Below are 23,934 nucleotides of genomic sequence, written 5' to 3'. Positions count from 1 at the left end.
CGATCATTGATGTTCCCACAGTCACATTGCTTTTTGTCTGTGATTATATTTAAAGGCTGTTCATTAAATTACTACTTCAAATTCATGTTTTAATTTGTCAATGGAAAGGTGACCAAGGGACATCTGCCACAGGTAGAATCATTCCCGCCAGCTACACTCTTCCGCCTATCATGAATCACTTTAATGAACTCAAAGTAGGTGTGGTATTGTAGGTAGTGTAGACTCTTTCTCTCTCTCTCTCTCTCTCTGTGTCTCTCTCTCCCCTTTTTCACATCTTTCTTTCACTATGACTGAAATAAAGGCAAAAGCCTGAAAAAAAGAAAGATAATCTGTCTGTATTTGATGCGTATTTGGCTTTTTGGTTGTGTTGTGAGTATTTGCAGCACGTGTGTTGTCAGATTGATCAAGATGTTTTCTGAATTTGTTTGTGTTTTGTCTTTTTGCGTGTGTTTTCTTAAGTTGCAGCAACTCAAAGTATTCTTTCCTGACAGGTGCTTCCTGCAAGCCCATATCATTTCTTCAGACACATTTGTTTTTGTTACATTTGTTTTCCATGTTTTCAGAGTTTATCAGATGTCATAAGACTTCCAGCAGTTTTATCCTGAGGCAGGGGGGAAAACGTGTTGCAAACTGGGCTGCTATCTGTGACAGAATACTTACGTACAGTGTATGCAGCGAGAGGGAAACTACACTTAGTGTTGGATGACAGGTCACCAGCTAAGTTATTTCTTATAGTAATATGTCATAATCCAAAAAAAAATACAATTGAAAGAAGTTTATTTTTGAAAATAGACTGTATTTCAGACTTTTGTTAAACAGTATCAGTTGGTAAATACAACTATGCTGTTTGCCTTAGAGCCGAGAAAGACCTACTTGCAGCATTTTAGCCATTTTTGGACTCACAACATCACGTCTTTACTCCAGTGAGCTCCGTGTTAACAGTAGGTTATGTCTCCTCTGCTTCCCTCTGCGTCTGCGATCCATTGTAAGATGTTACAAAAAATTCTTGTCATTATGTAGACTATACAGTAAATACACTTATAGGCACCAATCAACACCAGGAATAATTTGTCATATAGAGCGTACTATTTAAATGTTAATGCAACACTATGTATTATGCTCAAGTTGTGTAGTTGTTAAAGGTGAGAGAGCACTGAAGGTCGTATTAACTCTGCTTCCCACATCCATCTACAATAGAGGGGGATAAGTCTTCAGACCCACCACTCAGGAGTTTTGTTTTGCTTTTCATTCAGTTTATGTTTTGCTTTCAAACATTCTGGCCCTAAATTACCTTCAGAGATAGTTCAGTTGCCAGCTATTTCATATGGGGCTGATTTTTATGACAACACTGCCTAATGCTCTTAAACACAGGGGCATGACTGAAGTTGCTGATGGCTAAATCGGTCTGGTGTTTTATCTACAGCCCCTCTAATTAGCACCACGGATGTTCACCATAGTAATATGGTGTATTTATTAATATGAGCTTCCAATCAATATCATGTATTCACTAAACACTACGCCTGTAAAATCAGGTGTGTGCAACATAGCTGTGTGGGAGCTTGGGCTTGTGTGTTTTAATGTCAATTACATCAATAATATATTAATATTAAAAATTATACAATTTTCAGTCCAAGCTACTATTTACACTAAGCAGTGCCTCCCCACCTGGGAGTTTCTCTAGCATGCAGTGTGTTGTACTGTATATTATCTACATTTGTGTTCATGCATAATAACTTGTTTTGGCAGGAAAATTGCGAAACGTACATTTAATAATTGGTATATATCATAGGCTACTGTTATTATTAAATATAAAGTATCAAGGCAATGAGACAGGAAATAACCCAGCATATGGTTAATATCTAACTCAGCATGGTTGGGTCAAATGAACAACTCAGCACGTGGGTCAGACCAACCCGGCGGCTGTTCTGTCCCACTGCAAACAGTGAAGTTAAGTTTTTCTTTAGTCTGTGCTAGGGATTGTATAATGTGTGTTTATATGCTGTTGAACAAATTAATGCAAATGCAGACGCTAAATGTGAAGCTGAATTTCAATTTCCTGTAAAAACACAAATAAAGTGTGACTGAATACAATTAACCAATCAGTTAAGCGCTCCTCAGGAGTCACCCGCTGTTTGGAGTCTGGGCCAACAACCTTAATAAACCTGCAGCTCTAAGAAAAAACCGGGTCCCTGCGGTGTGTTTTTATTATTTATGAATAAAGAATTGCTACTGGCTGCGGCTCCTGGGGGATTAAACGCAGAGACCGCTGTAATCCGTTTGGAAACGCGTGCAGGCCGGCGGGTGGGGAGGAGCCTTAGGACCCGGTAGGTGTGGGCAAGGGTAGGATTCTCCCTCGTGGAGTAGCAGCTGGACGCATGCGCCCCCCTCCCACTATTTCTCCATCCCGAGCGCAGGAGCAAATAGGATGAACTTGTCGCGTTACCTGCTTAAAGGAGCCGCTGGCCGTGTGTGAACAGCCCAACCTGCTCACGGGCTACGTGAACAGTAACACTTTTCGTCTCCTGGAAAGTTAAAAAAAAACAGAGTTGGGGAGGAACCATCGACAGAAGATGAAGCACAACTAGAAGATTAATGAGGAGAAGGGTGTTTGAATGTAAAGCGGGCAATCAGAGAGCGGATTAGATCCCACAGCGAGGAGTCAGCGCGTGTGTTGTTGTTGAAGATGCGGAAACAACATCAGAAACAACAACAACCTGCATTTTGATCCACCGGGATATTTGCACGCGGAGGGAGCAGCATGCCTTGGTTCAGGAGGAGGATGAAAATGTTCCAACTTAGAGAGACACCCTGAAGTTTACTGACTTACTGTGGGGACTACCTCAGTGCTATGGCATCGGCTGATTTTGACACCATTCCGCGGAACTAACGGGTTTGGTTGGACCTGAGTCATCATGTCAAAAGTCATTCAGAAGAAGAACCACTGGATTACCAAAGTGAACGAGAGCGCGGTTGTCCGGGACGCGTGTGGGGAGCTGAATGTGGAGCTGCGCGGCGGAGCGGAGAATGGAGAGTTTCCATACATTGGGCAACTTAGAGAGGATGCTGTGGTTTACCAGGACGGTAAACTCTGCGAGGGGGAGCTGCTCCTGGAGGTTGAGGGGCTGTCTGTGTCTGGATTACCCCTTTATGATATTTTAACTTTGATGAAGTGCTGCAAAGGTCCTGTCAGGTTGAAAACTGTGCGTCAAGGTAAGAGAACCATGACTCAGGCCCCCAAATAATGTCACCAGCATGTGTGTGTGTGTGTGTGTGTGTGTGTGTGTGTGTGTGTGTGTGTGTGTGTGTGTGTGTGTGGCAGAAAGAAAGAAAGAAAGTGTAAGTGGGATATTAACAAACAAACACAAAAGAGTTTAGAAATCCCAGTGGAAGATGTTTCATAATTGCCATGTGGCACAGCATTATAAGCACATAACAATTTGTGTGATTTGTGTGAAGTAGGGCAGCGGAGCAATGCTGCTGCTGCTGCTGCTGCTGCTCAGATTCTCCCCACAGCAGCCTGGAGTTTTCACAGGCTTTGACATGAAGCTGCCCTGACAGTTCTCCTGCCCTCATTTGTCTAACATGGCTAAAGCCACTCTGGGTCGGACCTACAGGGTCACAGATTAGGCCACCTACAGTGAGTGCTGCTCCAGAGCTTCATCTATAGCACACAGCGTCTACTGCCATGCTCCTTATCTGACATGTGAATGAAGCAAAAGCCCAAACTTTTGATTAGAGCTGCAATGATTAGTTATCAAGCTGTCAGAAAAATAATCAATTAAGTGTTTAAGTAATTCTCCAAGCAAAAATGCCCCATAAAATTCTGTTTTATTTCATAGTAAACTGAATATCTTTGGGTTTTACGCTGTTGGTCAGACAAAACAAGACAAATAAAGCACCTTGGACTCTGAGGAAGTGGGGTGGATATTGCTCTTTATTTTCAGTCTATTTTATGGAGTTATCAATGAATCGAGAAAACAATCAGCAGATTAACTGATAATGGAAATAATCGTAATTACATCCTCACTTTTGATTCATACTCTCTCAGCCTAAGGTTTGAAGGCCTGTGTCACTTTATGTGGGTTGGTATTTTCGCTGCTGAGGGTCTCCCATAAATTCTCACAGTGCTTCTTTTTTAGTAACTTTAATTTTCATCGTCAGTTAATCGGTTGAGAATTTTTTCACTTTATGGAGAAATTGTTTGGTTTATGAAATGTCAAAAAAAACAGATGAATAAATGCCAAATCTCAATTTGTCAGAATCCAAAGGGATGTCCTCGGACGTCCTGTTTTTGCCACCAACAGCCAAAAACCCTTTTACCCGTTAACCCAGTTTACTGTTACATAAGACAAAACAATTTTTTGCTTGAGAAAACAACAGGTGTTGTAAAAGAAAATTGATCACTCAGCTAATCGTTCCAGCCCTACTTCTCTCTGTAAATTAATGTAGTGTTTATGTAAACCGAAGGAGAGGCCATTGTTTGAGCGAGCGAGACGCCACTCATGGGCAGATGGGGTTATTTCTGGAAGTGCTCCCTGTGTGTTAGATGAGCTTGACCCATTGCCCACGGTCTGCTGCGTCTGCATCTGTCTGAGAGAGAACCAGAGGGAGCAGGACACAGCCGCAGACTCAAACTTTCCTCTCTTTCCGTCTCCGGTGTACTGTGCGTGGCTTTTGTTGTTTGCCATGCCGGCCAAATCTGGATGTTCTGTGATGCCGGTGTGAATATTGCATGTATACTGTTGAATTTGAATTTTTAGTCAGACGTTTGTATGTTTCACGTCACGTGTCTGTTTCATTCCCTCACTCACACACTTACACAACATTTGACAAGGCTTGCCTCTTCTCAGGGGAAAATCATTAACAGCGTTATATAACACACGGTTTAGTTTCAGTGTAGCATCACGGCCTTTCTAGTGTACTGTTCGTCCATTAGTGGCTGCACAATCGACGCTTGACCTCTGAAGCTGAAGTCTCGACCCCTGGGACAAGAGCTCAGCACTAATGCTGCTTTGTGTTTGCAGAACAGCCGTTTGTTAGACATAATCAGACCAGGCTTGCACCATGGGACATCTTTAATGTCCACAGTTTTGTAATTATTCTGAACAGTTTGTACTTTTAAACCCTGCTGCAACCCTCTGACCGTATGCATTAAAGATATCCTGAGCCGTCTTCATGGCTTTGTCATTAGTTTCTAGCTTGAGTCAGCAGATTGTCCTCGTTTTTAATTAAAAGAGAAGGATATTCTTCAACTATCTGAGCAGCTCACAAGACCTCCATTGTGCTGCTGGGCTCCCATGCAGAGCCGGCCTGGGACGGCGATCCAAGCTGTCCCAGACCAGAAGACAGGCTGGCGGGATAGATTGGATCTCTCTTCTCTGTAGAGAGCTGGGGCTCTTATTACAGGAGCCCACATCACCTCTGCACTGCACGTGGAAACCCTATCAGTGTGTGCAGGTAGCCGGGCCTCTGCTGTGGTGTACTACAGCGCCCACAGGTGTGTTTCTCCCACTGAGGAATGCAGAAAGAAAAGCCACCTGAGGTTCTGAGCATTCCTGTGGAGAAGGTGGAATATTACACTCCTGTGGTTTTGACTCAGGACTTTTTATTAATCTCTGTAAACACTTCAGATTGGGATAGAATGAAAGCGATGTGAGAGAGCTTCTTATTTATACAACAAATGCATGATTGAAATGTTTCTATGGTAGATTTATGACTGTACGTGTTTGTCTTTTAATCTCATAGACCTAGTGTGTATAGTGCACCGTTAAAAGTATGCTGAATTAGCTATTAGCAGTTCCTGTTGGCACTAATCAGAAAGTCGGTGGTTCGATACCTGGTGTCAAAGTGTCAATGGGCAAGATACTGAACCTCAAATTGCCTTTGATGGCTGTTCCATCAGTGTATCATCATCAGTGTGTATGGATGTGATGTGTGAATGGGTGAATGTGGCAAGTATTGCAAAGTGTTTTGAGTGGTTTATAAGACTAGAAAAGTTCAGTCCATTTGCCATGTCCTTCTGTTCAGATTTGACTGAGTCTGAGACGTAGTAGCGGATGAATTTTGATTCAGAGTGGGGCATGAAGGGTTTTTAAAGTACTTTACTTGCCTCCAGGAGTTACTGTATGTGTGTCACATGCAGTACAGTGGAGTCACATGCAACTTCAACTGCGGAATAAACGTGTCGGTAAGGGGGCAAAATTACAATAACTGACTTCCTGTTGTTTTTAGAACAATGGCATGCACCTTTCCTTTTGACCTCATGTAACGTCTTTGCTTAATGTCTCTCCCACAGTAACCCCCATTAACAGTTAGAAAAGCTCTGGCTGATACATACTCACAAAGCACACATTAAAGACAAATACGCTCAGTGACTGTGCAACATATTTTCCTTTTTCCAATGGGCTGTGGTTACTTCATATATATATATATATAACAACAATCAGACTTTGTTTACAGAGGCCCAGGTGAATGATGACTAGATTTATAGTATGGCATGATGTTGAGGTCAAAGTACACAGAGGTCACACTTTCAGACTTATTAAAACTTTGATCCACCTGTGTAGCACTTATATTTTCACAGCAGCTGAACCCAGCCCCGAGTTGAAAGGTTTTGTCGTCATTCTCTTGTCCTTTCTGTATTTATTGAGCACCTGATAACAGTGGTGTGTCCGTGAAGGTGCAAAGGTTGTGCAGAAGGTTATATAATGTTATTAGACTGACAGTTGTAACGAGTAGACGGTATATGCTTTTGAGGCTGAAATATTCTGTACACTGATGATAGGAAATCAATACAGGTGAGAATAATGCTGTTTTAGTTGCTTTGTTTTACAACTTGGACATTCTTCTTTCCACTTGAGTTTTTTATCTTTTTAAGTGACTCACAAACCCCTCCAGCGCCTAAATGGTCTGAAGGTTTATGATGCTCTGATCATGGCTGGGTTTGGCCACGTGTCAGTCTGAGCTCCGGGACAATTGGCCCGATGAAGCAGTCAGACTTTTATGCCCAGAGTTCTCCTTTCTCCTGTCACCCTTGCTCAATCCTTGGAGACAGGGTGGTATAGTGAAATGGAAGACCATCTGTTTAATCATTCAAACCTTCAGGATAGTAAGCATCTGTCCTGCTTAAGTGTTCTTGAACCAAACTCACAGAGAGTGTACCAACTTCAAGGGTCACTATTGCTTACGCTACACTGTGGCTTTAGAATAGGCAGCAAGGCAAAAAGCAAATCAACGTGGTACTGAACTGTTTCCTGTTATCCTGTACACAAGGAAAAAGGGAAATTAAGACAAATATTTTTCTGTTCTTTGACGCTGAACTGATATTTTTCCATTTTTCAAACCTCTTTTTGGAAATATTTGTGGAAACAGTCCAAGCTTTGAGCATCTGGGTGTGCATTTCCCATGGAAACAGCTGACCGATATTTTAGAGTTGCCGATGTAGTGTCACCTACTGTGGTGCTCTATCATTTATGTGGAGCATGTCGTAGCCCTGTACTCCTAATGTCTGCTAGGACCCGCCCATTGTGCTGTTAAGCTTGTATTCCACTCTGTGGACAACACAAATGTCCAGTAGGAAGCTGCAGAAGAATTAAAAAAATTCAAAATGTCTTGTTTTTGTTAATTACAGTTTTGACCATGTAAGTGCAAAAACCCTGATGATGTATGTAGCGATTTCTAAGCAAAAGTCAATTTCAATTTCAGTCAAACTTTTCATTTCGGGCTCTTTGATTTTTGTGCATCTTAAAACTGAATCTGTTATGTAAAGATTGCACTAATTTGTGTCACTGAAATTATGTCTGTGACTTTTGTGTGTGGTTAAGAAGGCTTACACTCATCCAGAGGATGTGAGGGCTTTGCAGACACACATCTCTTTGGTGATGTGCTTGTCCCAGAATGCAAGTCCCTTACACTTTCTTAAGTATGAGGACTTTGTCAGTCTTGATTAAGTGTATCCGCCTGCATGAGTATATCCCTGGAAGGTTTGTCATAGGCTTGTGACATGAATCCTGAGGCTATCTCTCCTCCTCCTCTCTGTACCCTCTGCTTTTCCTTTTCCAGCCTCAACCACTGTTGCTTTATGTGCACTGTCTTTTAGCCAGCTCTGAGGCCTCTCAGACGTTCCGTGTGTTGTTATCTTTCCCTCTTTCACCCTTTCTTGCGCTCAAACTGTCTCACTGACCGAGAGATTGACGTTATAAGAAAATGTTCAAATAGCCATATTCACATGGGTAAATGTGAATACAGCTATTTAGACGCTTTTAGTGCCTTTATGAAGTGACTCCCTATCGCTGCTAACAATGGCAGCATACCAGTGCAGAGGCAGTACCCCCACACACAAGCAGCTTGTGTCATTTAAGCTTGAACAAACGGCTGTGTAATTCAAACGCTTTGCCTCAGGTGTTGTAACAATGAGGCTGGAATGAAACACAGACAGGCAGAGGAACTCATTCTTGTATTTTCCATTTACTTAGCTGTAGCCGTGTATTTTTTTTTTGTGCAGTGTCTTACAATATGCATTTTTACAAATTTTTATAATAGTGTGTTTAGACTGGGCATCAAACCAAATGTTTATTTACTTTAATCACATAGTTCCTGATTTAAATCAAACATTTTGCCAGGTATAGACTGAATTTTAGCTGAGTAAAGTCCTTTTTAAGGCCAAGTCAAATTTTATTTATATAGCCAGATATCAGATATCAAAAATCACAAATTTGCCTCAAGGGGCTTCATAATCTGTACAGCAGTATGACAAGGAAAAAGGAGGGATCCCTCTCCCAGTACAAGAGAGCGAGAATGACACAGTAGATTTAGAGTCTGAACAATCAGGAAGACAAAATTATAAATTAATGAAGAATATGATCTGGGAGGACTTCAAGTAACTCCCAGGTGTTTGTCTAAGTTAATATGAACTGGAAGTTTAGTGTGTGTGCGTGTGTGTGTGTGTGTGTATGTGTGTGTGTGTGTGTGTGTGTTTCACTGAAAGCTGGATGGAGACATGCATCATTTTAATAGTGCAGAAAACAGGTGTTACCCCACAGGGAAGCAGGAAGTCTCGTCTGACCCTGTGTGTCCATACATACACACCCAGATGTTGTTTCATTTAGAGAATAATTCAGCTGTGTTTCAGGTAGCGTCAGAGTGTGTTCAGATTGTGAATTTCTCAGCGGTGCTCATATGTAAAGAAGAAGCTTAAATTTCAATAATGACCTCAGCTTGAAAGGAATGCTCCAGCTGATAAAGAAGTCCATGTTTGTACAGTAGGTTCATGAAAAGATACTCCTCCACCGCATGTCAGTATCGGTAACAAACATGGAGAGCCCTCTTGGTTTCTAAAGTACTGTATGTTTGTCTGTGGTGGAGATTGAAGTGAAACTCAACTGGATGATTTCAGAAATATTTACACCTGAATGTTTTGGCTGCCTACAGTTGTGTTCCAGCTCAAAACGGCTCAAATGGTGACGTCACTGCAGAGTGTAAGTGATGGACGCCAGGAATAAACTGATAAACTGAACTCACTGTTCTTGTTAGCAGCCTGAACATGTTGCTAGTCACCAGATGTAGTTATCATCTAAACCCATTATAAGTGTGAAATAAAAGTTAAATGGAAATGCCAAGTCTGACCCTCATGTCACTTTGCTTACTGTACATTACCTTTGCATGTGACAAATAAATATTGTATATTGTGATATTTGGGTTGGACTGTATCAAGACAATCACTTATCATCTAACCCTAATGGAAATATTGTCCTATTGCCAATTCTCCATTATGTATGAATATGAAATACATACATGGAAGGATTACTGAATGGGCTTATGAGGCGCATGGATGGGAGCCCATGTGTCAGAGCCTCTTTCAAGTTTGAAGTGACTGTTTACATTTCTTTTGAAAAGTCCAAGAGACACAAAAGAAGAAACAACTAGAGATGCAAAACTGTTCTTATTTAAAAGAAATCTCTTATTTAATCTACATAAGCATCTGCTTGTATTTAAATGATAATTCTGCCATAAAAACACTAAATCAAAATGATGTAACAGTTAATTGATCAGCTTTAAACGTGTCTTAAATAATCTGTGGAAGTTTATTTGGAGCATACGTTCCCTGTTGGTGTGTGCTAGGCTGCCATTATAGCCAAAGTTTCTTTTCCTCTCTTTGTCCATTTTCAGTGTATCACCTGTTTGTGTACCCCTCCTTCTTAAATAAGGCTTTTGAAAAATAAAATGTTAGTGAACTCATTACAAGGCTTTTGCCGCTCTCCATGTCGACAGATGGTTTCCGAGCTTGTCTGAGCAGTTTTCCCAAATAGGTCAATTACAATGAGTAATTATAATAACAAACAAAAACAGGGAGAAATGTACACTGTAAATTTTCCCTGCCTCGATGTATTTGCATCTGTTTATGCATGTATCCAGTATGTGAGTTGTGACAGGGAGTTTAATCAAAATCTGCGGCATGAACAACAACGTTCAGGTCAAAAACAACATTTCAGGAACTAACAAAAGATAGAGCTGTTATTAGGTCATAAACTAAAGTATTAGACACATTCAAAATGTGACATGATGATGTCACTGGGAGAAAACTCATGGCAATCCATCATCAGGTTATTTCAGTGTGAACCAAAGTGGTGGACTGACTGAAGTCATGCTGCTAGTGTGGCTGAAATTTTAGATTAGGTTAGTCAAGGCAAGAATGTCTCTTTAAGCTGATCAAAATGTAAACCCACAGTTGACTGAATGGCTGAAAGCTTTTGCGACATATGCAGTACTGTGGCTAAGGTGCTTCTGCTCCACCTCCCACAGGTGAGGTTCCCTTGCTGTAAGCACAGCTCGTCAGCATGAAAGCTTCAGTGTTGTTTTTTCTCTTCTCCTCTCTGTGCTCTTGACTGTCTCCTCCCTGCCTGCAAGAATATGATGCTTTCAATCAGGTGATCCAGGAAAGCAAAAAATACTGGTATACAGCTTTAAGAGCTTATCGTACGCTTCTCTCGCTCAGTCACTCTCTCTCTCTGCCTCACTAACATGCACGTGCAGTGACCTACACACTAACACATGCTACTGAGTCAATCAACCACACACACACACACACACACACACACACACACACACACACAGAGGCACACACACATGCTTACTGCAAGGGATTCTCATATAGTGGAGATAAATTGACATTTAAGCTGTGCTCCTCCTAGATTCACACATCTGGAAGGGATTACGCACCATTACAGACTCTGTTTTATACACATCATAGTTCTACTTTTAGCCTGCTTCTTTGGTTTTGTTGTGGTTCTTGGCTTGGTAATTACACCTTCTGTCAGATGCAAATAACATATAGTGTGAGAAACGTTCTACTTTTCCCAAAGCTCCTCTGTCATCAAGATAGTTTTCACAATCTGGAGAAGGATTTAAAATATTTCTAGCCTATAAAGGAATCATCTGTACTCATGTAAAATAAAATGCCGCCGCTCTTGTGACATTATTCTTATCATATGAACCTTGGTGTGTTGTTTAGCCAAGGTGGAAGGTTTGCAGATGATCCTTAAAGGATTTTTCATGCTGCTGATCTCTCTATCCTTCCCCTCCTCCTAGTCTGTCAATCTCCAGAGATTCAGGTTGCTCATAAGCTCTTGAGAGGCTGACCCGACCCTGCTCGGTTTACCAGTGTATAAAACGCTTTATGCACTATCATCTGATATCCTGACACTAATGTTAACACTGCTGTTTAATCTGAAACATGTTATCCTGCAACTCAACTTCCGACGGCCAGTAATCATTTCTAAGGCATCACAAAAGCCAAATAAGTAGAGAAAAACTAAATGCGGTTTATGAGTAACCTTATCCTTAGTTTTACCTTTGTGGTGCTGCAGCGATAACTGCACCAGCACTGTAAGAAGGATGTGATGCTGTGAAGGATTTCTATTGGCAGCGCAACTACTAGTTAATATCAGTGAGTGTATATGGAGATGCAGGACGCATCGCCACTCCCCCCCCACTGTACAAAAGTGAAGCCGAAATATCCTGGATACGGGCGCTGCCATCTTGCACTATTGATGACTACGCAGTAGTGGAGATGCGTATCGAGGTCCCGCCCATACATGAGCCTGAGTCAATCACACTTGTCAATCTTGATGTCACACCCCATTATTATAGCATCAAATAACTAATTAGAACCAAACTTGAACAAATAATAGAACATCAGCGTGATAAGAACTACCAAAAAAGAAAGAAACCATATTTATTTGACGTGTACTTTGCTTTTTTAGTTTTACCCACGTTCCATCCTCTGACATGGGTGGGGCAACTTAAAGGGTTGGTGATCTAAGTTGTATGAGGTTAACTCGCTCAGACTTGGAAATGGCTTCTGCCAAAGACTGAAACAACAGAACAACGAGGAAGAAGATGACAAGAGAAAAATGACTGAAAAATGAACATGATTCTGGGCACTTTCATCCTTAATACAATACATCTTTAACCAACAAATTGGCAAGGAATCAGCATTTCTTCAATTCATTCATTATGTGAGAAGTTTTCACATTAAATACTATCCTGGAATATCCTCAGAGAAATCAGCTATCATATCTGCTCCAGTAAACAAAGTCCAGATGTGTCCAGTTGTGTTTGGTTTAGAAGGCATGCAGCCTCAGTGGTTGACACACACTTTTTCCGGAGGAACGTTTGCTAAAATGAAAAATTTAGGAGCATATAAAGAACTTTAGGGTTGCAATGAAAAATTATCAAATTATGTGTTTTTCCTTAATAAAAGGATACGAGGAGACATTTAAAAGCAAAATTATTTATTTGAATACAAAAAGTACACTATGTTTTAACTATTTCTGCTTCCAACTGTGTTCATTTAACAATAATGTAATTATTTATACTGTAAAATGTAATAATTTGAGTTAATATTCAAGAAAAAAGTTAAACTGTTACTGGGACAAAACAAGGAATTTGAAGATGTTACTTTGGGATTTTGAAAACTGTGATGGCCATCTCTCACAATTTTAAAATTTTACGCAGATGAAATGATACATTGCTAAAATAATCAGTAATGAAAATTAATCTTAATTACAGCCCTACTAAAGTCCACTCTCCGTAGCTTTGATTTTCATTATGCTCTAAAAGCTCAATTGTAAAACACTGTTTTTGCAGTATTTTAAAATGTATCCATCACTGTAGTATTTTTGTGGAGAACAGTGTTTACATTTACATGGACAATTTACATACATAAGTTTTATTTTTTGTCAGATTTAGGCATACTGTGTTGACTCAGCAGCATTAAAATGTGGAAGGAGCTTTTGCCAGGAACATACTGTATATATATATATATATATATATATATATATAAAGATTCAGTGCAGACTGACGTTTCTTTGTTTATTCTAGTAGACTTTCTTATGTTTTCCCCAAACATAGCACCATTGTGTCCTCACAAATCTTTTAAAATGGATCACTTCCTGTGTTGCAGAGGATGTTTCTTGGGAAAGTTGAACGTCCTCTAGCGCAGAAAGCACAGAGGATGCCAAAGCTTTCTTTAACTTGTTATATGTTCGATCAAAGTTATCTGATAAACTGCCACACGCTTGTGGTCTTAACCGGCACTTTGGTGTAGTTTCATGATTTACATTCAGAGATGTTTTTATTTTGAAGTTGCAAGGAAGTGACCCGCTAGCGTTAGTGATGTTATGTGAATGTGAGATTTCAGGTGTTAAAGTCTGTTTATTTACTTTGTTCTCTGTAAACTGCAGCGCCTTGGCGAGTAAAATTTGACGTTCAGTTTGATCAGGATTTCAAGCCTCCTCTACGCAACAGGGCCTTCATCAGATAACATATTGGAGTGTTTGTGAGTACAAAACATTATGTGTGACTGTGTTTTTTTTTTTGGTCATATTGATATATCATTATCTTCCTTCAGCTGTTGCGGTTCACAGAGATGTAACACCTAATCACAACCATATACACAGAGACTAGAGTCAGCAAACAGAGCTGGCTTTGATCTTTGAGCTTTAGAGGAACCTGACTAGTTTTCCCATGATCTTGTTCCCAGAGTGAAAAGGTGAAAAAGTTAAATCACACCAGAGGACTGACAACTTCAAACAGGTGGAGAGGAGCCTCTGAGGTTCCTTTATGAGCTCTGGTGTTTGTGTGTGTGTGTGTGTGTGTGTGTGTGTTTGTGTGTGTGTGTGTGTGTGTGTGTGTGTGTGTCGCAGCATCCACAGTATCTCATGCATTCACAATCATACATCTGCAACTTGTGGCAGGTGGAAGGACGTCTTATCTAAATCAAAGCAGCTTTACAGGAACTGGCTTCCTCCATCTGATGTTCTCATTACTGTCAAGAAGCTTGAAGACTGTTCCGGTTGTGGTGGTTTAAGTTAGTCACAGTAGCAAAGAAAAAAATTCCAACAATGAAGGTGATTAGTGTCATAGGGGAAGTCGTAGTGCCCTTCAGCTTCTTGAAGGTGCACAAATCAAACCACCACAATAATGACAGAAAAGGTTGCAGCTACTATTTTTGAAAAATTGACAAAGCTTTAATATAGAAAAATCAACGCCACTTCAGAGTGTACGTGTTTAGCAGCTTCACACTGCGTGATTGATGTGTTGCATGTAAACAGCTGTGTGCACAGCTGGAACTCATCTGCATAACACCCATAAGACATCTCTCTGTTGACTGGCACTACGGGCTGATCAATCCCCAACCTGCCACTGTGTTATAGTTGTTTTTCTCTGAAATGATGTGGCTTTTGCTCTATACATGCTATGCACCACAATTGTTTTTTCCTCATCGTACAGTGAAATTGCTCACTTAACAGAACAATGTTGACGTATACCGGTAAGGAAATCAAATGTCTTGGATTTGTTCTATGTTGTGAGGGAGTTAGTGTTTAACTACACTGCTACACTGTCATGCAGAGCAGAAATTCAGTGTGAGATTTAAAACCCGTAACAGCTCTTTTTTTAAATTTTTTAATTTTTTATTACAGTCGCTGTTTCAGATTTGATTAATTGATTTTTTTTTTTGTTTAGACTCCAACACTAACCAGATAATCTAATAATCCTACACCAACCTGAAAACATCTTTATCTTTTAAAGAAGATAATACTTTCTTTAAGTATTTTATGATTTATCCTCACATGTGAGAAGCTGGATTGCTGTGATTTAACATTGCACTTCCATAATATTGTCAGACAAATTTTAAAAAAGACTGGTCAAAATCAAAGCAGCAGGGGCCAAGACATCCTGACTTTTATACTCTATTTTGCTCCATGGATCCTCCATTTCCCATAATGCAACTCAATAGCATTAAAAACTGAGGGGAACTCATCATGACAAGTAAACTCAACTTCATATGTAAAACTGGTGGAGGATCCATTTGATGTTTGGCAGTTTTTCTTATTAAATGACTTGATACACACAAGTTCACCGTGTCATCGTAAAAGGTGATCGTATGTCATTGTTGTATTCACACCAGCAAATCCACCAATTTTTAAAGTTGTGTGTGTCCATATAGGAGCCGCTCCTGCCCCTACTACATCTCATGTAGCAGAACTTGGTTGTCATGGTTACAAAAAATACCACTACAGTTAAAGTTGGTGAACACTCGTGTCAAAGTCCTGTGTTTTGTCACTGACCCAAGCTACTCCAGATAATGTGAACTTTGTCGCTCTTTCTACTACGTCCTGATATTCCTCCTTTGCTCCAGTCATAATTACTACAGCTGCTAGAGGTCGCCTAACAATAAAACGTAAACACAGGCTGTAATAAAGTCCTTGTTCAGATGACGCACAGCGTCAGTTTTTACAGGAGATTCACAACTTATTCACAACTTTTTTCTGCTGCCCCCAAGTGGCCAACCAAATCAGTTATGGCAGGTTTAAGAGACTAATTGATTATCAAAATTGCTAATGTTGACATATTAATTGACACAATTTCTCCTCTAATTAAAAACCTGCACAGATCCTATCCTCTTACAGACATATAGAAACTCTTCCTATTTGTTTAATGTCTCTGCCGTCCTGCTCTACAAAAGTCATGTCTGGCTCTGTGGTCGTGACCAGCGAGTAAACACATTACATGAGCCTTCTCAAAAACCAGCATTTTCCTTCGGTCCTCTGGCTTTTACATACAAATCTACCACAATCTGACACATGCCTCCGCCTATCAAATCACAAGCTGTTTTTCTTCCAGCTGTGGCTCTGAATCACTGAGTAAATTTAGACTCTTTGACAAAGTGAGATAATGATGGAAACATTTTTCTTGAGCCATTGGTGTCAGCTAAATTTACTTTGAACACTTAACTTGTGTAACTCTCTCTCCATCTTATCTTGTGCTATGCTGCCTTTTGTAAACTTGACCTGAAGCTGACTCAAATCTCATTGAGCTCTCCGAAAGGAAAACAATGTTTTATTCTTTGATGTTTGTCTTTGTTCTCAATATAGAGCTTCAGCGTGAGGTTATATATGGTAGCTGAGCCTGTTTAATCAGTAAACCGTCACTGCAAATGCCATAATCTAACTGCAATGTCTTCAGATAAGTTTTTTAAAATGAGGAGCAGAGACAGAGGCGTATTTTTAAAACGCTCCTCAACAAGATGATAAAAGGTAAGTATCCGTTTCTGCTGGTCCTCAACGCTGAAACACATATACATGGTATCCTCCAACTCAAACGCAGCTGAGATTTGTTCTGTTACCGTCTGGGACTGTTTGCAAGCTTCTGTCTGTCCCAGGGAGGGAGTGACCTTGGGATGCAGCTGTTGATCAGAAGTTGGCAGCGTCTGGCTGTGCGAGTGTTGAGGTGTGGTGGTGGTGGTGGTGGTAGTGGGGGAGTGCAGAGAGAGGAGAAATACTTTGTGCTGAGCAGGTCAGGCAGGGTGAGATAAAGGGCAGGACTGTGGTTTGGCTGTAATATGAACATTTGTCATTTGTTAGGATGAAACAACAGGAGACTGGATGACAGTTTAATACACTGAGAAAAGCTAAAGCAAATGTTATTGGTGATTTGGCATTTTTAGTCTATGAACAACAAAGTGTGTATTTTACATGACCTCCAAATGTTTTGGAAAGATTGATTCCCAGCAGAGATGCAACACTGGCTCAGAGCATTTAGTCCTCCCTGAAGTTGTCATCACCCTCTGATGCATTTGCAGCCAGGGACTGCTCTGAAAACACTCCACATCGGCGTGTTCAAGGAAACTATGTTTGGTAACTGTTTGCCTTTTGATTTGTGAAGCCATACTTCATGGCTGCGATGCTTCTTGGCAGCCAACTCTCAAATATTGAATGTCAGAGGCTTGGAGCATCCTTGACTTTGCAAACAAAGTTTTAAATTTTAAAGAAAGTTTCCAAAGACTGCATCTGTTTGTAACTGAATCCTGGTGATTTCCAATGTTATAGACTGAACAGCTTTTAAATGGTTGGTTCACCTAAATAAAATGAAATAAGATATTTTCTCACTTACCGCTTGTGGCATTTAGCCATGCGGTTTAATCTTCCTCTTCTTAATGTTAAATAATCAAAAGTTAGTGGTTACTTAAGTGGTAAATTACAACATAAATATATATTATGTATATATATATGTATATATATTATTAAAACTGTAATATTATATCGTCTGTTATTCATACACATACAGTATGAATGCTTCACAAGAAGAGTTACTGTAGTTGACAAATACATGAATAAACAAATGTTCTAATCTATATTTGCAACTACATAAGAGTGTCTAATAAACCACGGATTAATTGTTTGCACACTGCTTATAAATCTTTTTGGGGCTTTTCTATGCTTTTATTAGAGTAGCAGCGAGAGAGAGACAGGATAGTTTGGTCACAAATAAATTGGATAAATAATACATTTTGCCAAATGAATATTGTAGCGTTGCATCTCATGAAACATTTTTAGTATAATTTTCTTGATTAGTTGATTCATCATTTGGTCTAAAACACGTCAGAAATAGTGAAAGATGCTGCCAGTTTTGTCTGCTCAACAGTCCAAAACCAAAAGATATTCAGAAGACCAAGATAACCTGTAAACATTCACCTTTGACTAACAATGAATGTATTATCCGGCCCTACAGGCTTGTCAGTATTGTCATGTGCAAATAAGAAAACCCCATTACCAGATTTAAGCTGCCATGTGGATCGTACCTTTCAGACTGGCTGTCTTGCAGGAAATGCTTTTAAAAAGGCACAAGGTCTTCACTATGTTTGGCTACAATTAATACACATCCTTCCTTCTCGTAGACCTTGAACTCATCACTGGCTTGAATGTGCCTGGGTAAGCACTGGAAATTGTCCAGTCCTATTGTCTCTCCAGCGCTTGTGGATTTCTTGTCATTAGTATGAAGGACGTGGGAAGGAAGGAATTACTAATCGGGTTTTAGCATTCATATGACAATAGCCTTCAATGGAGTGATGATACCACGCGGGCCAGAGAAGGAACAAAAGAGGATGTGTTAAATGAGAAATCAGCCTCATTTTAAAACCTTAAACAGGCCCAGATGACTGTTTATGTTGCTCCATCAGATCCCTTTATAAATCATCCTAATTCTGGGTGATATCTTGTATCCTGATATATGATCGCCGATTCTGGGTGACAACAGGCCCTCATTATGAGAGAGCTCAGAGGACAAGGACTTGACATATTATGTTACATCAAACACAATGAATGAGTGCCTCATTAAAGCACTCACAGCAACCACAATTAAACACTACACAGAATTGCAACGAGTGGGAAGCAGCGCCTAATCTCATTTTGGTGATCTCAACATATCAATATTAACCGTGATTATGTAATCATGTCTGATTCAGACAACTGTTTATTTTATTGTATCTATTTTTAAACTGTCAACACGTTTCTGTCCATCTTCATACTCGTCAAACAGTCAGCAGGAATGGTTGCCAGTGTCTCTTCATATTTCAAAGGTACAGCTTGTGCCTCAGGAGCCATAATGGAAGATTTTGTCTGAGTGCTTCATATTCAGTGCAGAAGAGGAAACTGAGGTACGGAGATAACAAGCTTCCAGCTTTGATCAGAAAACTCCAGATATTTCTGTGTCATTCTCTCTTTCTCTCTTTTCTTCTTTCTTTTTCTTTTTTTTAATCATTTTATTTAGCATTTCATTTTTTGATCATTTAATGATTTGTTTGGTCCTCACAATATCAGAAGATGGTGAAAAATGCCCATCAAGATTTCCCAGGGCCCAACCAGACGTTCTTCAAATAGCATGTTTTTTCTGATCAAAAGTCAAAAAAATCAAAAGATACTATTCACTGTGACGTTTTGTTCTTTACTCTGCCTTTTGTGTTTATTTATGTTCTTTGTCACAAAGAGCTCATGAAAAATAAGTGATTACGAGCACCGCCAGCTGAGACTGCAACTCAGCGGACTGACACACTTTTCAGGTGGACTCAATCTGATCTATTAGACCACACCAGAGTTCAGGTGACAGCTTTCACACCAGACTAACCGGACCAAACTAAATTGGCAAACAGACTAGGGTTATAATAAATGATTATTATGGTTATTCTCATTATCATCTCATCTAACGAGTGTACTCCCAATTAAATGTTTGGTCGTTAAAATGTAAAGAAATAGTGAAACACTGTCTATAATTTTGCTGAACACATGGTGCCATCTTTAAAATTCCTTGTTTTATCTGACCATCGATCCAAAACACAAACTACTCTCACAATTCAGAAAATGCCTGGCATTTTTGCTTAAAAAATGACTGAAACATTTAATTGATTGTCAAAAAAGTTACTGATTTAATTTTTGTCAATTAACTAATCCATTAATCGAGTAATTGTTTCAACTTTAAAACACAATAGAGTTTTTATGAACCAAACAGCTTAACATATTCACGCTCAAAAAGCTGCTTTTAAGATTTAGTTGCTGATAAATTTTCTGTCAATCTATAAATAATTTAATCCTTTCAGATCTACGTTTAATAATTCTTCTAATGGTGAAACTAAAGTTTAAATCATTTTGGTTGAAGCACAGAAGTTTCAAATGTCTTTCCTTCTTGTAGAATCGCTGATCCTCATCGTCACTCACTTTGCTCAGCAGCGTAATGACACAGCTCCCTGCCACGCTTCATCTCTCCATTTATTTCAAAGGCCTCACATGCAGTTCTTTCCCCCTTTTTCCCTCTTTCTGTGTCTCCATCACCTGTTGGTTATCTCCTTTTTGTACTTCCATCTCAAATGTCTCGCAATCATCTCCGTGTTCGGTGCTATCCAGCTGTGAAGGAGAATCTGCGATTTCTCACAGCCTGAAGGTCAGATATTTGATGGTTTGAGAGCGGTTTATAAAGGAAGCACAAAGTGTGACTGCAGTCCTACGTCGCACACGGACGCATATTCGCCTTTAATCTGAGGCAGTTCGACCGCTGAAGGCAGAGACGGGCCATGTCAGTGGTTTAATGGATGCTTTAGTTTCGTCTCTTCACTGAGCACAACGAGGAGAGCTGAGACACTTGACATGGTTTGTGTCACTTGAAATGTCTTTTTAATGGCACAGTGAACATTTTGCAGGAAACGTCATGATCGTTTTGTATTTCATCTTCATCATTGTGCCTCTGGTTGGTTACAGATCCATTTTTATCTTTTTAGGTTGAGGTTTGTCCATTTGCACAAGTGTCTGTTTACGCACGGCTCTCACAGAAATGGACAGACTCCCCTGTTCTCCACACCATCTGTCATGTCGTCACCCATGAGGATACCTGGTAGATTTACCTGACGAATCAATCGTGTTGCATCACCAACAGCTGGAGGCCGTACATGGCATGGAATTTAGGAAATAGATGACATCAGTTTTCACTGCTTTTAGTGTTATTTAAAGGTTTTATTAAAAAACACTCCTTTTTACTTGAAACTTTAAAAATGTTTTCACTTAATGATTTGCAATGTCACTTTCATGGTTTCTCTGTTGCTCTTTTCTGTTTCTTTGTCTCTCATTCTGTCAATTTAAAAAAAAGAAAAGAAAAGGAAACAGAACATGTGTATGTACATTGAGGATTATTATGTTTGAAGAGGCAGGACTGATAGTCACCTATGAAGGTTTGCAGCATCATAACAACAAGGCCGGCGGCTGAGATCTAAGGCCTCTCTTTAATCTTATCTCAGCTGTTGATCCCCAGCTGTCAGTCTGCTGGGTGTTATCTCTGCTCTCAGACGGTTTTGATAGAGACTGAGACGTGTGCCCCGCTCTTGCTTTTTTTTTTTTTATCCCCCCACCGTCTGTAATTCTTTGCAATGTTGCCTCACTTTCTGGTTTAAGGTTTTATTTATTTATTTTTAGCATATTAGCTAAATCCTCTGACAAACTTGCCCGACTGGCGTTTCTGAAATAGTTCTTCTTCTCAGCACAAAATTCTGGTATAGCAACTAACTGAGGAAATTCACATGACAGATTAATATAATGAATCTCCCTGTGGGGCCTCCTGTCTGTCAGATATCTCCCCACATACAACTCTGTATATCTGATGGATAGCCCCTTGGTTAGAGCAGCTATTTTTGTGAAAGTGGGTGTTCCATATGTATGTTAATTAATATTAGCAGAGAAATCAGATATATAGGTCACTGGATGTCCCGTCTCCTACTCTCCACCAGCTCTGCCGGTTTGTTTGTGTGCCACATCAACTGCACAAGAAGCCCCTTCAATTACAGACCTCAAGGTACAAATTAGTGGTTATTACACCCACTGGAAAGGCTTCTCCTTTTCCACTCCTTCATCCAGATGCCTATAAACTATAATTCAAGCCTAATGTGGTAATTTCTTGTCTTGTGTTTTATTGTGAGTTTCATCATATTAGGTGACTGGTGATGACACACTCGTCTCTGTGGTGTGATGTGTTTCAGTCTGAGGCAGCAGTCGAGGGAGGGAGTGAGGGAGGGAGGGAAGGAGGGAGGGAAGGACTGGGGATGTGTATCTCATCTCCGTCTCATTGCCTGTGGTCATCGGCTCCTGTGAAAGAGGGGACTTTAATGACAGAAGGGCCCTTTGTGTGTAACGGCGAGGCAGGCAATGACATTTAACAGAATCAGCCAGTTAGAACTGATGGCATGTTCACATACCGACTGCAGCTTGATGCTTTCTATCAGCGACAGGGAGGATTCAGACTGCTCGAAGCTTCGCTGTTTTTACACGTGTTGCCCACGGGAGGAAAGAAGATACAATGGACACATTAAAATAGCTGCTTTGTGTGCATTTTCTAGAAACATGGCGCAAAGAAGTGTTTTTCCTTTTCTTAAAAATGAACCCAGTGGATAAGAATAGAGATCCTGCCATCTGGAGTGTGTTGAGTTTGGTATCCCACTATTTGACAGGAATAGCAGTCCGTGTTTAGTCTGTGTTGAAATATTTTTGGGTGCAGGCAGGATGGTGGGATGGTGTCCACATCATTCAAAACTGACCCTCCTCCCAACCCTCTCCTTCAAGCTTTTACTCTTTTCTTTAAGTCTTTACAATCACATCAACCTTTCTTTCTCCTCTTTCTTCTCCGTGGCTCCTTTTTTCTTCCTCCATCCTTTGGCCTACTCAGCTAGTAGCACAGAGCAGAGGGAGCGGTAGGCCTCGGTTCCTCTGGTTATATTTAGCAATGAACAGATGCAGCGCACTGGAGCGGAACATACCGCCTCTGCTCGGCTCAGTGTGTGTGCCTGTGTGTGTGTGTGTGTGTGTGTGTGTGTGTGTGTGTGTGTGTGTGTGTGTGTGTGTGTGTGTCTTTGTCTGTGACTCTTCCTTCAAACCAGTTCTCCCATCATGCACTGCTGACCCTGACTCAGCAGCACAGCACTGGAGAAGTGGGTCAGAACATAAACCATCCATACATTTTTGTATGTTCAGTAGTTGAAACCAGATTGTCTTGTTTGTTCGTCGTCAGCTGATCAAGAGGTGTTCTCTTTTAAAAATCTGTGCGACATCCTGTCTACAAAATGATTCACTCTGCAGCTAAAAAAAACGTCTAGTCCATTAACTGATGAGTCAGTTGAGAGGAAATTAATCAACAACTGATAATCAGTTCATCTTTTATGGAGTTTTTAAAGCATATTAACAGAGGAAAGAACTGACAGATTAATCAATAATGAAACTAAGTCCTAATACAACCCTTCGGGATCCTTTCAGTGTTAACGAATGCTGGAATGTGTTTAATGTGTCACACATGGCAACAGCAGAGCTATCATGAGACTTGTCCAACAGTCAGAGGACAAAACAATAAGAAAGCATGAATGTTTTAAGGAGAAAATTGTGAATGTGGTAACTTTTTGTATTACAAATGTTGCTGTTGATATGTAATTCTCAGTTGAGGTAGACTTATAAATCAGATACACAGATATGCTTATTGCAGATATACTGGTATTGTGTATATCAGAGCTGTAACAATCAATCGGTTTATCCATTGAAAAAAAAAAAGCCAACTATTCAGCTAATCGATTAAATGTTTAATTTTTCATGCCTTTCTTGCCGCTTTCTGTTGATCTTACATGATAGCGATTGAGAAAAAGAGATTTGCAGTAAATTGTTGTCTCATTCAGGGCTCCTGTCTGCTTTCTCCATGCTCCCTGGGCTCTCTGAGAGGGTTTAGAGTTGGGAAGACCATGAAAGCAGCGCTGGGTGTGGCTGGTTATGGAGGTAATTATAGAAGAAGAAGGCAGAGGACCGGTCCAGAGCTTTATGGTGTACCTCTCTGTGATTGTTGTTTTTTCCTCTCCACCCCTGCCACTCTGATTGCAGGGCTCATGGCAGGCAGCAATAAGACGGCCGCTGTTAAGTGGTGAACATGCACAGAGCAAGCTAAAAGCAGTACCTTTATATCTGTGGCGGCTGTGTGTGAGTGTGTGTATATATATATATATATATATATATATATATATATATATATATATGTGTGTGTGTATATATGTGTGTAGGAGAGGGGGTGTGTATGTGCTTAATT

General features: G+C 40.2%; 1 protein-coding gene across 10 annotated transcripts in view; it reads left to right on the top strand.

Moving 5' to 3' along the window:
• Window positions 1–2,398: 2,398 nt before the first annotated feature.
• The window catches only part of LOC111667150 (membrane-associated guanylate kinase, WW and PDZ domain-containing protein 1-like), a 103,158-nt gene continuing 81,622 nt past the window's right edge, over window positions 2,399–23,934 (top strand). For 5 of the 10 annotated variants that reach the window (XM_087178376.1, XM_023422748.2, XM_023422749.2 and 2 more), the window contains exon 1: window positions 2,402–3,210. In XM_087178376.1, coding sequence (XP_087034502.1) covers window positions 2,913–3,210 — 298 coding nt within the window. In that variant the 5' untranslated portion in view covers window positions 2,402–2,912. Of the gene's footprint in view, window positions 3,211–23,934 lie in introns of all 10 variants that reach the window. The other 5 variants (XM_023422754.2, XM_023422753.2, XM_023422751.2 and 2 more) reach the window with 2 other exon arrangements.

The sequence above is a fragment of the Seriola lalandi genome, unplaced genomic scaffold (genome assembly GCF_002814215.2).
Source record: "Seriola lalandi dorsalis isolate HSWRI2012SDOR001 ecotype SW California unplaced genomic scaffold, Sedor1 jcf7180002054685, whole genome shotgun sequence".
NCBI lineage: Eukaryota > Metazoa > Chordata > Actinopteri > Carangiformes > Carangidae > Seriola > Seriola lalandi.
Note: the sequence above shows the minus strand (reverse complement) of the source record. Positions and strands in the feature narration are given on the sequence as shown.